This window comes from Cnephaeus nilssonii (assembly GCF_951640355.1).
Source record: "Cnephaeus nilssonii genome assembly, chromosome: 1".
NCBI lineage: Eukaryota > Metazoa > Chordata > Mammalia > Chiroptera > Vespertilionidae > Cnephaeus > Cnephaeus nilssonii.
Genome location: NC_137072.1, coordinates 23017630 through 23033625, shown reverse-complemented (window position 1 = coordinate 23033625; position 15996 = coordinate 23017630). Strand labels below are relative to the sequence as shown.

The 15996-nt window shown below is 42.3% G+C and overlaps 1 protein-coding gene across 1 annotated transcript; it reads right to left on the bottom strand.

Moving 5' to 3' along the window:
- Nucleotides 1-12607: 12607 nt before the first annotated feature.
- LOC307102600 (NEDD8-conjugating enzyme UBE2F-like) lies at nt 12608-13573 on the bottom strand (the record flags this gene model as incomplete). Its single annotated transcript, XM_079776239.1, has 1 exon — nt 12608-13573. The coding sequence occupies one exon, from the start codon at nt 13571-13573 to the stop codon at nt 12608-12610; it is 966 nt and encodes a 321-aa protein (XP_079632365.1).
- Nucleotides 13574-15996: the final 2423 nt, after the last annotated feature.

Sequence of the window (15996 nt, the reverse complement as noted above, 5' to 3'; positions counted from 1 at the left end):
TTCAATTGTTGTACTGTTGATATTTGGCTCTGTTGACTAATGAGTTTGCCGACCACTTCCTTAGGGGGTTCCCAGTTTGAAGGATTGTGAAGAACAGTCGGAATATGTGTATGAGTGTGTGTGTGTGTGTGTGTGTGTGTGTGTGTGTGTGTGTGTGTATGAGAGAGAGAGAGAGAGAGAGAGAGAGAGAGAGAGAGAGAGAGAGAGAGAGAGAATGGAGAAAGTGCATGCCTGAGGAAAGCTGGATACATTGAGTTGAAATGACAACAGCACAACACAGCTAGGAGAAACAAACTTGCCTATGATGTGATCTTGAGGCTCAGTTTGTGCTGAAGAGTTTGGTTCAGAGGACAACTGCATATAGATGTTTCACTAGACTGGAGAATTTATAGAAGAGATTTTTCAGTTAGAGAAGAAAAATATTAATGTACAACCTTTACTAATAAATTAAAAATAGAATAATAAAAATAATTCTCTCACAGTCTCAAATGGTTACCGATCTTTCTGAATCAAAATTTGCACACCCACCAATGACTTCTAATCTTACTAAAAATCTGAAATATGAATATACAGATCAATATGTTGACCTTATCATTTATTACCATCTTCAGATATTAAAGGCAAAGTTTCAATGAATAAACATGATGAATGCTTAAGCCAGGCAGATCACCAAGGTCAGTGTAGCTACATAATAAGTGCACAGGTTTCATACTTTCATCTACTGTAAAAGAAGGGTTCTTATAAGATGTGAACTTTCATAGCAAAAGAAACATTGGTTTTGGCTTTTAGGACTGAATATCAAAGTGTGCAGAAATTGGGCCAAATAGCTGCAAAGTGTCAGCACCATGAAAAGAGTTCTGCAGCTTTTTTCCAACAGTGTTGCCTTTGAGTCATCTGGGATGCACAGTGTTACAGCAGTTGGGTAAGTTTTTACTTGGATTTGTTGTGGATTCTTCAAAAAATTAACAGATAGTCAGCAACTACAGAGCCAGCTATTAAATTGCTCCAATTTTTATTGCTGAAATGTTGACCCTTCTGTGAATGTGCCAGAAGCAATGATGAGACTGCAGGTTGAAATCAATCTGCCAAGTCCCACCTCATTAGGCTCCCATCTGATTTTAGCATATTGGCCCTGCACTCTGCAGCCCGCCTCCATCCAACACAGGAAGCCCTCCTGACACTTGGCGATAGGTGGTGGGAGCCATATTGAGAAAGCCAGGAGTCTGACCAGATGGTAGCTCTCTCTTGGACTTCTTCAGAGATTTATTTTCTCTATGAAGCAGACAAAATTGGGCAAGTCCTCTAAGCACATGGCCTTTTTTTGTACTTTAATTATACGAGGAAGCCTGGGCTAGTCTTTTGGCAGCTGATATTTGGCAGGCTGGCAATCTTGGCAAAGCCAGGCAGCTCACAGACTCAGGAGCCCTTCAGACTACAAAGTAATTCTCTTCAGTTTGCAAAGTTCCTAGATGGAGGGGGGAGCGTGGGGGAGAGCGGAGAGTGGGGGAACAAAATGATCCATCCCAGGCACCTAAAGACATTCTGGAAATATGACCAGCTCTGCCAAGAGAGAGAGTGAGACAGAAGGTATTTAATAAGACTTTCCAATAGAAACCTTATTTTGAAACTTTTAAAGTACATTAATGATGATTGCACATTATAGAATACCATTCGTGTATTGATTGCCACACATTTCCCAGAATCAGCCTAGACTCCTGGGTTTCTTTCATAGTGAGAGTAGAAACTTTTCTTGTCACTTTAGAGTTACTATTATGTCTACTAGAGGCCCAGTGCATGAAAATTTGTGCACTCGGGGTGGGGGGGGGGGTTCCCTCAGCCCGGTCTGCACCCTCTCACAATCTGGGACCCTCCGCTGCCAACAGTGGCCTCCCTCTGCAGGCAACAGGCGTGGGGTGCAATGGCTTGGTAGGCTGGGCCTCCCTCTGCTGGGTGATTGCTGGCTGGCCGCACACCTGCCACAGAGTCGCTGCTGGTGGCCTAGGCCTCCCTCTTTCTTTGCTGGGGGGCAGGGCCAGCCCTGCAAGGGCTATCTGCCTACCTGATCACCCCTAACCACTGGTCTGCCTACCTGATCACCCCTAACCACTCTGCTGGCCTGCCTGATCACCCCTAACCACTCTGCTGGCCTGCCTGATCACCCCTAACCACTCTGCCTGCCTGCCTGATCGCCCTTAACCGCTTGCTTGGGGGCAGGGCAAGACCAGCGAGGGGCTGTGGTGGTTCTGGTCTCTGGTCATTCCGGTTGTTATGTTTATGGTGGCTGGCCTTTTATTATATAGGATATTTTCTTCCAAGGAAAGGATACCAAGGGCACTAAAGGTGCTTCAACTCTCCATTCATTAATTGACTTTTTAAAGCAGCTTTATGAGATATTACTCATATACCATACAATTTTCCCAGTTAAAGTGTACAATCATTGTTTTTATTATATTAAATTATTAATTTCTTTAAAGTATGGTAAGATATATAAAACATAATTTGCCATTTTGACTATTTTAAAATTTACAGTCCAGTGGCATTAATTACATTCACGATGTTGTGCAACCATCACCACTATTTTAAAATTGTTTCATCACCCTTAACAGAAACTCTATAACCACTAAGCACCAACTCCCCATTCCCTCTTCTTATAAGCCCCTGATAGCTTCTAATCTATTTTCTATCTCTATGAATTCACCTAGTCTATATATTTCATATAAGTGGAAGCATGCAATATTTTCCTTTTTGTGTGTGGCATATTTCACTTAGTGTAATGTTTTCCAGTTCCATCCATTTTGTAGGATATGCTAAGATTTCACTTCTTTTTCATGGATGAATAATATATATATATATATATATATATATATATATATATATATGCCACATTTGTTTTTTCATTCATATGGTGATGGACACCTGGGTTTTTCCTACCTTTTGACTATTGTGTTCAGTTTACTTTTGTCAATAGAATGACAATTCAAAGGGGAGAATGTGTGCCCAGACGCACGTTGAATTCAGCAGCACATACATTATGAATACATTACATTTGTAAATGCTCTATGGAAAGGCATTCCAAGATAGGCCTCCCAGTTCTGGTTAGAATGAATTGCATATATATAAAATAAAGAGCAGGACCATGGAACACTTTCTCAAACATAATCTATTTGGGAAAAGTAATGTAGTTTTCGTAAGCATAAATCATGCCTGACTAATCTAATAGACTTCTGTGAGGTGATAAATATTAACGTAGAAAAACAGACACTGAGTATATGGCTTATTTAAGCTTTCAAAATGTCTTGGAGAAAGTTTTACACCAAGGCTATATGTTTTAATTAAATCACCATGGAACTGGAAATAAGAGCAAACTGTTTCACCATTATAAAAAAAACTAGACCCGGTGCACAAAATTCATGCATGGGTGGGGTCCCTAGGCCTGGCCAGCGATCAGGGACAATCAGGGCCAGGCCGATTGGGGCCAGGCTGATCAGGCCCAAAGGCCCCGGCAGGATCGTGAGAGGAGGCAATGGTCACTGGGCCAGGCGCAAAGGAACGGATGCCGGACGCTGACTCCATCATCATCAGCACCCCACCACCACACAGTTCCCTACCTCCCCGCCTCCTCCTTTACTCACTGCAGCGCCACCACCAGGGCAGGTGGATGGCAGGCTGATTGGGGCCTGCTGGCAGGGGGGAGGGATGGGGCATGGGAGGTTGGCCACTGGCCCCAAGGAGGGAGCCGGCCCTCTGCCCTCCCCCCCTCCCCCCCCGCCCAGGAAAGGGGTGCATCCACCACCACCCACTCTTGGTTCCCTGTCCCAGCCTTGGGCCCAGCCCCAATTGGGCAATCAGGGCCTGCTGGCCGGGGGTTGGGACCGGGAGAGGTTGGCCGGCTGGGGGAGGTTGGCTGTGGGAGTGCACTGACCACCAGGGGGCAGCTCGCTCCTGCATTGAGCGTCTGCCCCCTGGTGGTCAGTGCTCATCATAAAGACCAGTTGTTTACATATGTAGATGATATTGAATTCAATGAATATTTGTGCTTAGTTAAGAACTATGGGAAATACAAAGTAAGGCATACTCCCCCAAATTCTCAACCCAATGAAAAAAGAAGCACAAAAAGTAATATAAAATTTGTAGGGCATAAAGGGTCACTTTTTTGCAAGAAAAAAACATAAACAATGGAATTTAGAGAATTAGATCTAAAATCAGTCTTACTTTAATATATATTTTAAGTGTTGGAGAACGTATAAGAGGAAATCATCAAGTTTACATACACCAATAAATTTTTCCAGAAAGAAAAACCGCAGATGAGTTTATTCCTTATTATTAAACAATTCCAAAAATGACTAATACATTTTAAGAGAGCATTTAAAAAGCTAATGAAATAATAATTTAATGCAAATACATCCATAAGAATAGATTTTAATTTATCAATTATACTCCATTACATATACCTATGATAAGTGACTAAGTATGTTTTTTCCACACCAAAATTATTATATTAGACACACATGATTAAGGAAAAAAAGACAATGGTGTAAGAGAATAATAGAATGACTATTTGGGAATAAGCCAGAAAATATCTCCTAACTTAGTCATAATAATCTTGGAATAATCATAATTATTCCTGGAATTAGGTGTTTAAAATTATGAAATCAGAGGATTTATAGAATACTACAGTTTCACAAGGACCATTTTATTGAAAACATCAATTTTATAAGATAATAAATATCTCACTACTAAAAGCACCAGAAAAAAAAAACCTCTCTAGATTCACTTTTTATGAAAGATATGAAGAATTCTTTGGTATGACTGTTAAAACATTTTTATTAAATATGCTTTAAAACTCTCATGTGAAAAATCAGAAAGCCACATTAATGAATGATCAGAAATAATTGTTTAGCTTTTAGCAAATGTTATCTTCAGTGTCAACAATTTATCTGAGTAAACTCTGAGATACCAAATCATAGAAATAATAGTATAAAATAACGTGAAAATATCACTAAACTAAAAGAGAATTTAACATGTGTCAGAATACTAAAAAAAAAAGTCAAATGTTTAAAGGTACTACACATACCAAAACATTGATCTAAATTTACCATGGAGCTTATTACACACTATGCTCTCCCTCTTTTTCCTGCTCACTAATGAAAATTTAACAGATCTATTTGTGATGAATAAAATATCATTGACCTGGAAAGGTCTAGAGAAGACAAGTAGATGAAGACACTTGAAAAAATTTAGAACCATAGTTGGAAAGGTAAAGACTGAGTGAGGCTACTTTTTTTTGTTAAAAATTGTAAAAGGTAAAGACAAAGGAGAGAAACAGTTCATCAAATCCTGGGATACTAGAGCAAGGAGAAAAATTTTCAATTTTTAGTTAGGACAGTTGAAAATTAATATTAGGGATATAACTTTTTATAGGGCAATGTGAACTAGTGTTCTAGAGTCTAAACTTGAAGAGGAAAATAAACAATCTAAAAAAACTAAAAAATTAGCTAGTTCATAATATAAGAGGACAATTAGTAGATGGTGAGATTTTTCCTTACTTTTAGTGGATGCCCATGTAGTCAAACTGGTATCTTCCAGAAATGCATTTCCTGGCACCCATATTTTAAAGTGTCAAGCTGAATATGGACAACAAGCCAGATTCCCTCCTCTGATTCTATGCTCTTACCTTTAAGGCAAACTCCAGAGGTGACTTCAGTGCAGTCTAATGAGAAATTAGGCAGAATGTATAGTCTTAAAGGTCAAGGACTGCTTTTTCCCTGAGAGATCCTAGCACCATGACAGAAATCTATTAAACTATTTTCTCCTTAATCATGAACTCTAAGAGAAGAAATAAAGAAACCTAGGCATTTTAGAGAAACAATGAGGAGAAACTGATACCATTGTAATTAACCTAGTTATCAATAACAGGAAAGGAACAAAGGAAAGATAGACACATGCCCAATAAACTTGGGGTGATGTCGAGAGGGTTCTTGCCTGTCAGTCACAACTGGGATCAGATTATTGGACAGAATGGGTGTGGACACTGCAAGTGCACTGAGATTTGAGATATTTAATCCCCTAAACAAAGAAATTTGCTCTTGAATGAGCTTATGGGGCCCCCACACACACAATGGACTAATGGACTCTAAGTAGCCTGATGCTGAACTGGACCCAGCTGCAACATGGAATAGAAACTCTGGATACTGGTTTTGATTTTAGTGCCACTGAATCCCTAGTTACACTTCTTCCAGAACTGGATTAAAGGAAATAGGACTTTAGATATACAGAGATGTAATTCCATGCAAATAGAAATCACTTGTCCTCCCATGTGAGTCTCAGAAAGTTCTTTTTCTTGAGCTATTGTAAGGACTCCAGCCCTACCACTCGATGAGGAAAGGGAAACCTCAACTTCCCCAGTAACAAAACCATCCAGATTCTGAAGATATCCTATCTAATAAAAGAGTAATATGCAAATTGACCATACCTATGCTACACCCACAAACCACGCCCACCAGCCAATCAGGAGCAAGTATTCAAATTAGCCCAACCAAGATGGCTGCAGCCACCGAGAGAGCAGGAAGCTTGGCTTTCCCTGGCAATGGAGGAAGCCAAGCTTTCCGCCTGCCCTGGCCTGCCTTGGCCTCCACTTAAGACTACAAAGTTTCAATTATAGAAGATAAATAAATTCCAGATACCAGGGCCTCCGCTTGGGTCGCCGGGGGGCATGGTTAGCCTGCAAACCACCACAGGCCCATCGCCCAGGCCACCCCATGCCCCAAGTGAACCCCCACCCTGATCTGTGACACCCTTCAGGGCAAACCAGCTGACCCCCACCCGTGCACCAGGCCTTTATCCTATCTAATAAAAGAATAACATGCAAATTGACCATCACTCCAACACACAAGATGGCTGCCCCCATGTGGACACAAGATGGCCGCCACAAGATGGCCAGCAGGGGAGGGCAGTTGGAAGAGAACAGGTCTGAAAGGGAGGGCAGTGTGGGTGATCAGGCCAGCAGGGGAGGGCAGTTGGGAGGGGCCAGGTCTGCAAGGGAGGGCAGTTAAGGGTGACCAGGCCAGCAGAGGAGGGAAGTTGGGGGCGACCAGGCCTGCAGGGAAGGGCAGTTGGGGAGGACCCAGGCCTGCAGGGAAAAGCAGTTGGGGGGACCAGGCCTGCAGGGGAGGGCAGTTAAAGGTGACCAGGCCTGCAGGGGAGGGCAGTTAGGGGTGACCAGGCCTGCAGGGGAGGGCAGTTAGGAGCAAACAGGCTGGCAGGGAGCACTTAGGCATCAATCAGGCTGGCAGGGGAGTAGTTAGGGGGTGATCAGGCTGGCAGGCAGAAGCAGTTAGGGGCAATCAGGAAGGCAGACAGGCGAGCAGTTGGGAGCCAGCAGTCCTGGATTGTGAGAGAGATGTCCCCTCGAGGGGTCCCAGATTGGAGAGGGTGCAGACTGGACTGAGGGACACACCCTCCCATGCACGAATTTCATGCACCGGCTCTCTAGAGTATGTATAATGATCACACTCTTAAAGTTGCTAGACAAGGAAGTCAATTTTTCAAGAGTTTCTTTTTGTTTGTAAAATACATTAAATAAATCTTATAATTTATATGCATTATTAAAGTATCATTATCATGGTAATTATATAATTCTTTCATAATTTTATTTGCATGTGAAATGAATCAGATGGTAGATCTCACTATTTCTAAGTCTCTTTTTTCAAAATTTTCAACTGGATCCAAGTTGAAGAAATGTGGTCTCAGTAAAAATAAGCTAATTTGTAGTGATTGTTGTCTTTGGCAAAAACATATCAGTTCATACGTAGTTTGGATCAGGAGTTGTCTGATTTCATGAAATTTCCAATAACTGCATCTAAAACAGGAAAAACAAGCCAGGATTTTATCAGGACAATAAACAAATTAGATCAGTAAAATGAAGATAATTCCTTACTTTATTAGGAAGTCACCTTTAATCCTAAAATGTTCCGGCTGGAGTTACAAGAATAAATAGCCGACTCCAGTAATTTAGTGATAAAATAATGGCTGACTCAATTCAGAAACTACTGCCCTTTATCTGCCCAGGAACAGATGCACTAGGCCCTGCCAATTATGTAACTAGGATCAGGACTCATTCTTTCCTCCGGTGAAAACAAAAATTTTAAAGTAAAATAAATGTCTCTCTTCTCTAGGTGCCACTTTCAACTTCTTCTGGAAATAATGCCTAGCGAAAAATGCTACACAGGCTTTAGTTCAAATGCTTTATCAGAAAGCACCACCATAGCTTAACACCTGGATCACACAACAGCACTGTCTGCTCACAGGCCACATGCCCAAAGGTTAGGAGACCTGTGACACAGGAAAACAACCCCATTTCCCTCATACCTGCCACATACAGTAACTGACATGCAAACGCTATGCCCTCTGGAGAGTTCTGTAAGGAAGCTATGGACCTAGTTTAGGCTGCATCAGTAGCTGAACAAAACCTTGATGAAATGCATTACTTTAAAATCACCCCCCCGCCCAGATTTTTTTAAGTGGACAGATGTCTGGTATTGAGCACCTCTGCCTGACATCAGAAATTGGGCAGACCAACATATGTCTTAAATTGCACTAACTTCTGAGAATGCTTCTTACATAAATCAAACAAATGGGTTTTCTTCTACAAATGGGTTCAGATAAACCGGTTTGACTTCATAAAAAAATTGTGACTTTCATTATTTTTAAACTGCCTATTTTTAATGCTAAACAAAACAAAACCCACGAATTGATTTGCCTACATTTTCATCGTTTGTTGTTGTTGTTGTTAATCCTCACCCGAGGTTATTTTTTCCATTGATTTTTAGAGAGAGTGTAAGGGAGGGAGAGAAGGAGAGAGAGACAGGGAGAGAGAGAGGGAGAGAGAGAGAGAGAGAGAGAGAGAGAGAGAGAGAGAGAGAGATGTGAAGAGGGACACATCAATTGGTTGCCTCCCAAATGTGCCCTGAATGGGACTGGGGATCTAAAACTGCAATCCAGGTACATGCCCTTGACTAGGAATCAAATCCAAGACCCTTCAATGCATGGGCCAATGCTCTAATAACTTAGCAACACTGCCCAGGGCCTGAATTTTCATCATTTGAGTCAGGAAGTTGATTAAGCCAGTGCTTCTGAAAATGTATGTGCATGCAAACAACCTGAAGATGGTGGGGAAAAGTCAATTATCATTCAGTAGCTCTGGTGTGAGCTTCAAGATTCTATATTTCTGACAAACTCACAGGATATGCTGATGCTGGTGTAATGAGGACCACACTTTGCATAGCAGTTAAGCAACTATTATTTAACCCATCAATCATAAGGCTTGGGTCTGCTCTAAGATATTAAGAGAGAGCCATTGAAATTCTACATTTTTATGCTCTGAAAATTTCCATATTTTTACTATGAAACTGCTTCTAGCACTGTCTAGATCATTCAGTGTGCTGGACCCATCTTGAACTCAGAAAATCAGACCACACTTTTTTAGGACCACAAATAAACCAAATAAGATCAACCAAATATAGAGAAATATCTTTGAGTAAACAAAAATCATTTTTTTCAATAAGCTTTATATAGAGAGAGTAAAAGTTGTTTTCTGCTTTCTAGAACTTCTTATCAAAAGGAAGGACAGTGATTGCATTTTTAAAAGGTCAAGAGATTTGCCTTGGGTTTCTATAGCTGAAGTGTTTCATCACTGGTTTCTGTGGAGTGTTGAGCTGCTTGAACTTTGAAATGAAATATTCACTGTTGCAAAGGTTTACCTCAAGCATTGCAGTTTTCCGCAGGTAAGTTTCTAGCTAGAAAAGGCTGTGAAATGCTGGCTAGCTAGTTAGGGACATTGCCCGTCTACAGAGGGTTCAGACAAACCTGCAAAAAAAATAATGATAAATAATACGTAAGAGAAGGTATTAACAGAGGAAATTGAAAATATAAATAATTTAATGAATTAAGATGCTATGCTAAAGTTAATTATACATTTCTCAAAAATTACATATTAATTTAAATGATAATCAAATAACAGATTTTAAGTAGAAAACATACTGGAAATAGGGGTTGGTAAGAAAGGATTGAAGAAGTAAAAGTGAGCATCCCCAGGCATAACATGTGAAGATTCAGGCGGAGTAAATATGAAAACCTCATCTCTGTTCTCATAGTCAACTCACAAAATTCCATGGATATGATTTCTATTATATTAAAATTCCAAAGTTTATACTGAGTGAATACACTGTAGAAAGATAGAAATTAATAGATAAGTAAAGCTAAAGTAGTTGAAACAGTTAAATACATATTATACTGATTTCAAAGAATCTATTCAAAATTGGAAACGTATTATTTACAGATATTAAACTAGCTGATTTTATTTAGGATAAATTTTTTTCTATAGGTAAAAAAGCATTAATTTGTACATTAATTTATAATTTTATTTTACAATATAGTCATTTTTATTTTGTTGAATTGGTTTAATAATTTGGAAGGCAAATAACAAATTGTTTTGAACAATTTCAATAAATAGATTCCATGAGGGATAATTATAGAAATTTTAAAATAGTGAAAAAAATAGACTGACATTCTCTACAATACTTAAGAACTACATTTTAAAGTTAAAATAAACAATCTCTGTGGCCAGAGAAATTGCTATCTGAACATAATGATACTATTAATAGTAAAATAGGTAAAAGAATGAAAAGATAAAAATTATTATTTGGACAATAGAAAGAAAGAATTAAAGATGGTAATAGACACAACAGAAATAATTCCAAAGAAAGTACTAACTGGTTACAACTCTCACACAATGTCTTATGGCTCACATCCATGGGAAATTCTTATTTCTAATTAGATTGGGCAGTAAGTGTACAAAGAAAATATCCTTAACACAATGAATCTTTAAAAGGGTCTCATCCATTGTAAAAATTGAAATGACAATGATCCTATATAATAAAAGCCTAACATGCAAATTGTCCCCTGGGGCGGTTGTTCACCAGGAATTTGACTGGGAGACCAGGAGTTTGACCGCTTGCTAGGATGTGCGCTGACCACCAGGGGGCAGCACGGAAGATGGCAGGTGTTGGCAATGCGGCTCTGGCAGTGGGCAGCAGTGGAGGTGCTGCCAGCCCCAATAAGCCGCGGTGGGATGGTGGAGCAGGTGAGCGGGCGGCGCCAGGCCAAGGTGGGTGCGAGTGGGGGCCTGATCACCCCACCGATTGCCCCGCAGAAGATGACCAGTGGTGGCGGCCCCCCCACTGCCTGGCTCCCAGGCTCTGAGGGAGCCAGGTGGGGGGCCCAGCCCTGACTGATCACCCCACAGGCAGGATGGTGGAGCAGGTGAGGGGCAGCACCAGGCCAAGGTGGGGTGCCAGGTAGGGCTGCAGGACTGTGAGGCTGGGGGTGCAAGCTGGGGCCCAATCTCCGCAGGCCACCCTGAGGGACTCCACCCATGCATGATTTCATGCACCAGGCCTCTATTCTTCTATATCATAAAAGGCTGTGGTTGTGATGCCGTAACCGTGTCACAACCAAAAAACTGGTCACCAGGAGGTGCATGGAGCACCTCTCACGGGTTGGGACCCGTGGCTCACACGGGCCTGGTGGGGAGGCTGTGCGGCGAAGAGGATGCAGCAAGGCAGGCAGTGGGCGGTTGGGGACCCGTGGCAAAGAGGGCGCAGGGGATGGGCGCCAGGCGGGTGGGGGCGGGGAGCATGGCGCGGGTCCCAGGTGGTGAGCGGAGGTGCTTCCGCCATGGGGGTGGGGCGGGGGCGCACGCGGCCAGCGGCAGGGGGAGGTGGTATGCAGGGGAAGGGTGCCAGCTGGGAGTGTTGCAGGGCGCCGTCAGCATCCACAGAACGTGCGAGGTGTCGCTGGGTGGCAGACATGGCCCTGATGGCGGGCTAGGCCTAGGGGACCCTACACACACACAATTTAATTGTGCGCTGTGCCTCTAGCATTAGATAACAGGATACTGACATATTGTGCTTTATTCTTTAAGATATATTTTCCCAAGTGTTCACAGAACTTATTTTTGGTTGTTTTGTCCTTGGCCTACGGTTTAACTCAGCAGAGTCTTGCCTTTGTTGTGCCTAGATTCCATTTAGTGTAAATTTAGGATTATTCTTATTGCTATGGCTCTTGGGAGGAAGCAGGTTTGATTAGCTAATAATGATGTTACCAAAGTTAAAAAGAGTTTTCAAAGCTCTACTATGAAATTCAGTGGAACACTGGAAATACTAGTATATGCAGAGGTCTCTGGTTTAATTAATCACATTAGAAGAAGTTTTAAATCTTTTCAACCAGTTGGTATTAACAGCTATTGCTGCTCTCTTCTTCACAGCCACTGACCTTGGTAGGCATGTAACCTGATTTAGGTTGGTTTGGGTTAACTGGGTAATGACTGCTGACTCTTCTGTGGCCCCTTTTACAGACTCACAGCTCGCTCTCTCTCTCTCTCTCTCTCTCTCTCTCTCTTTTCATATTTTCTGTGTATTTCTCTTCAATGATTGCGTGACCCAACACCTTTCTATCTGCTCTATACAATGAAAATACAAACTAAAGGAGAATAGAAAAAAAAAAAATTAAAGCATTAAATTGTGCAAATTACAAATCTTCCAACATATACTTACATTAAGTAAAATATGCAAATAAAAGGTTTGCAGTGGGCTTGGGACCGCCCACCAGACAGCTCCTGGCAGGTCATTGGCATTGCTGTGCAGGGAAGTGATTTGGGGGAAGTTAGGAAGCAGGCTGTGATTCTGAGTTCATTACAACTTCTCAAGCATTTCCCCAGCCCACACAGTACAGGTTCACAAAGTAAACATGTGAAGGTAAGCAGACAATGCATTTTCTTGCTGTATTTGTGTGGAACTCTGTCTACAGTGGGCAGTCGTGAAGAGGTTCCTCCGCCGGACAGACAGTCACAGAACTCAGCAGAGCCAGTGGGTCTGCAGGACGTGAGGACTGGGATGGAGGCCCCCTCGAGAGCTAGAGAGGACCCTCTAGCAGAGTCCGCGCTGCAGGCGCCGCTCCCATCATCTGGCGTACCCTTAATGTAGTCTTCCACTTTGTTCCGGAAGTCCTCCTTGTCCCTCAGGTGATGCTCTGCAGCCTTGATATTCAGTGGGTCACCAAAGTTCAGAAGATCAGTAAACAAAGAGTTTAATCCCCAAACAACACCCTTTAATGTCCTCGTGGGAGCCCAGCCAGTGCCATGGATGGAATGTTCTCTCAGTAAACTCAGACATATCCCGCCCGTCTCTGTGATGTTGGGGTGCCAGATCCTGGTCAAACATCTCACTTTGGGCGGCACCATGTTGTATGCATCAGGAACTTCTGTTTCAAACTGAAATGTTCCACCCTGGTAGTAACCCTCATCTGGGGTTATAGTTAGCTGAAAGCAATGAAGCTTGTTTGGACCAGGAAAATGCACTTTACATGTACAAGGTATGTTAGCTTCAAGTTCTACAACCTCTTTAACAAGCAGTCTGTCTCTCACAGACACCCTCCGAGTGGAGTCAGAGGCTGTGGCTGACATCCGGGACCCTTTGAGACCATTATCCCACTTCAGTGTGCTCACCAGCGTCAGCATTACTGCTACCTTTTCCCTGGGCACCTTAAGACAGGTGAGGCGGGCCGGTGCCCAACACCATGCCCAGCTGGCAGCAGCAAGACGCGGGCCCTCACAGCCGCACCCACTTCTGGCAGCAGGACTGGAAGTGGTGGGTCCCTCACATCTCTTTTAAATAAAACATGGCTTTACTGTGGCACAATTTCAATATTCATATCTTCATTTAGTAAAGGCACCTTCTTGTTCATTCCATTCTCTTTTCTATCTTACATCCTTTACTTTATTCCTCCACTGGGCTCTTCTGTACCCCAAATATCTTTCTGTCTTTGCTTCTCTTACTTCAGTATCATCTATATAATAAAAACCCAGTGGTCGTAATGCCATAATGACCAAACAACCGGTCACCAGGAGGTGCATGGAGCACCTCTCAGTCCCTCCCCCCCTGGCCCCTGAGCCACTCGCCATGAGGGGGGTTGTGGTGGGGAGGGACTGGGGACTGTTGAGCGGTGGCAGCCAGGGGGAGTTTCACAGAGCAGTCGCAGGGTGGGGAGAGTTTTGCAGAGCAGTCCAGGGGCAGGGGGAGCCTTGTGGAGCAATTGCAGGGCGGGGGGAGCCTCACAGAGCAGTGGCAGGGTGGGGGGAATTTCGTGCAGCAGTGGCAGGGCGGGGGTGGGGGCTGGAGCCTCACGGAGCAGTCGAGGGGCAGTGGCCACAAGCATTGGGGAGCATCCCGGGGCGGGGAGCTTCACGAAGTGTTGCAGGGGGGCAGAGGCCATGCGACAGAGGCCAGGCTAGGCCTAAGGACCCTACTTGCGCACAATTTTGTGCGCTGGGCCTCTAGTAAAATATAAAATTTAACAGAAAGCATTTCCCAAATTTCATCCACATTGAGAGTAGGTGAAGCAAGACAGGCACATACACAGAGGGACATGCATGTGACTCTTTAGGACATCTCTGTTCCTGTTCTCCTTTAGGCTTTTAATTTTTAGCTGCTAATTAGTTTTAAGTAGTTAGAGACAAATAAAATTTCCCTTGAAGTCACCCTCCAGTTTATTAAATTTAAAAAAGAATTTATTGAGTGCTAAGTTCCAGGCACTGTGCTAGGAATTGGAAGTATAGAGATTGGACTAGCACAATTCCTCACCCTCAGAGACTCACAGGATAAAAGATAAAACCAAAATTTTACCAAGCACCTGACTTATTTAAAATAGGAAATTGTATAGAAGTCTTCATTTATGCAATTGTTCATTCATATATAAGCTGTTCATTCATTCACTCATTCATTCATCTATATGCAGTGTACAGGGAAAATAAAGTCTCTGCCTTCAGGAGTTGGGAGCTGAGCAAAGACTGCCCACCTAAGACCACATCACTGAGTGTGCACGCACATGCATAGAGGTTGTACAGCAAGCATGTCAAACTCGCAGCCCATGGGTCGCATGCAGCCCACAACGAATATTTTTGCAGCCCAGCCAATATAATGGTATGTAAAAAACATTTTAATAAAAATTTTGTAACTTAATTTTTACAATATCCTGTTATACATAATCATTAATAACTACAACGTTCGCTAATGACTGATTACTATAATCGTGTTGCATTTGTTTCCCTTACGCACCTTACGCGCAGGCGCACCATTTCTCTCCACTAATACTAGCAGCGACTATTTTAGCAGCCGATTGTCACGTCATTAGTCTTGGGCTGATTTGTTTGGTGTATGCAACAGGAAATATTTTACTTTCAGAGAACAAGAAAAATAGGTTTATTTGCATTACGCTTATTAATTTGTGCAGTTATTCAGTATCTGGTAAGTTAATGTTCAAGAAAAAATATTAATTTTTATTAAAATGTTATATTATTTTATGTTAATGATTACTCATTGATTTCAGCACTTTGCATTCAGCATGTCTCTATTGAAATAAACCTACGTTTCTATGAAAATTGAAGCTTTTTTTTTTTTTGCAGCCCACATAAACTTAAACCTTGTTTATTTAGCCTGTGTTAGCCTCTGAGTTTGACATGCTTGTTGTACAGGTACTGACTCAACAAGAGTTTTATTTTTTAAAAAACACCTTGGATTTTGCCATCACACACACCTGTGACAAGATTTGTGACTGCTGCCTCATGCTTTGTTGTGAATATGCCCCTGACATCAGGCTCAACATAAGCCCTGTATTTTCAATTTAAAATACTTTCCTGGTGAATATTTTACTGACTACCACTTTGCCTGCATCTGCTTATTCAAGCAAGCAGGAAACTCTCTGAGAAAAAGGTGTCCTGTGGTGCCTGGGAGTACCCCACACCCCACACTTAGCTATGCTTAAAGTGCCTGTTATCAAGTTCAATAGAGCAACACAGACACAATGCAGGCAGAGAGAAAGCTCTGTGTGTGAGGGTTTGCAACAAAAATGGCTTGATGAGATAACATTGTAAAGGAAAGTTGT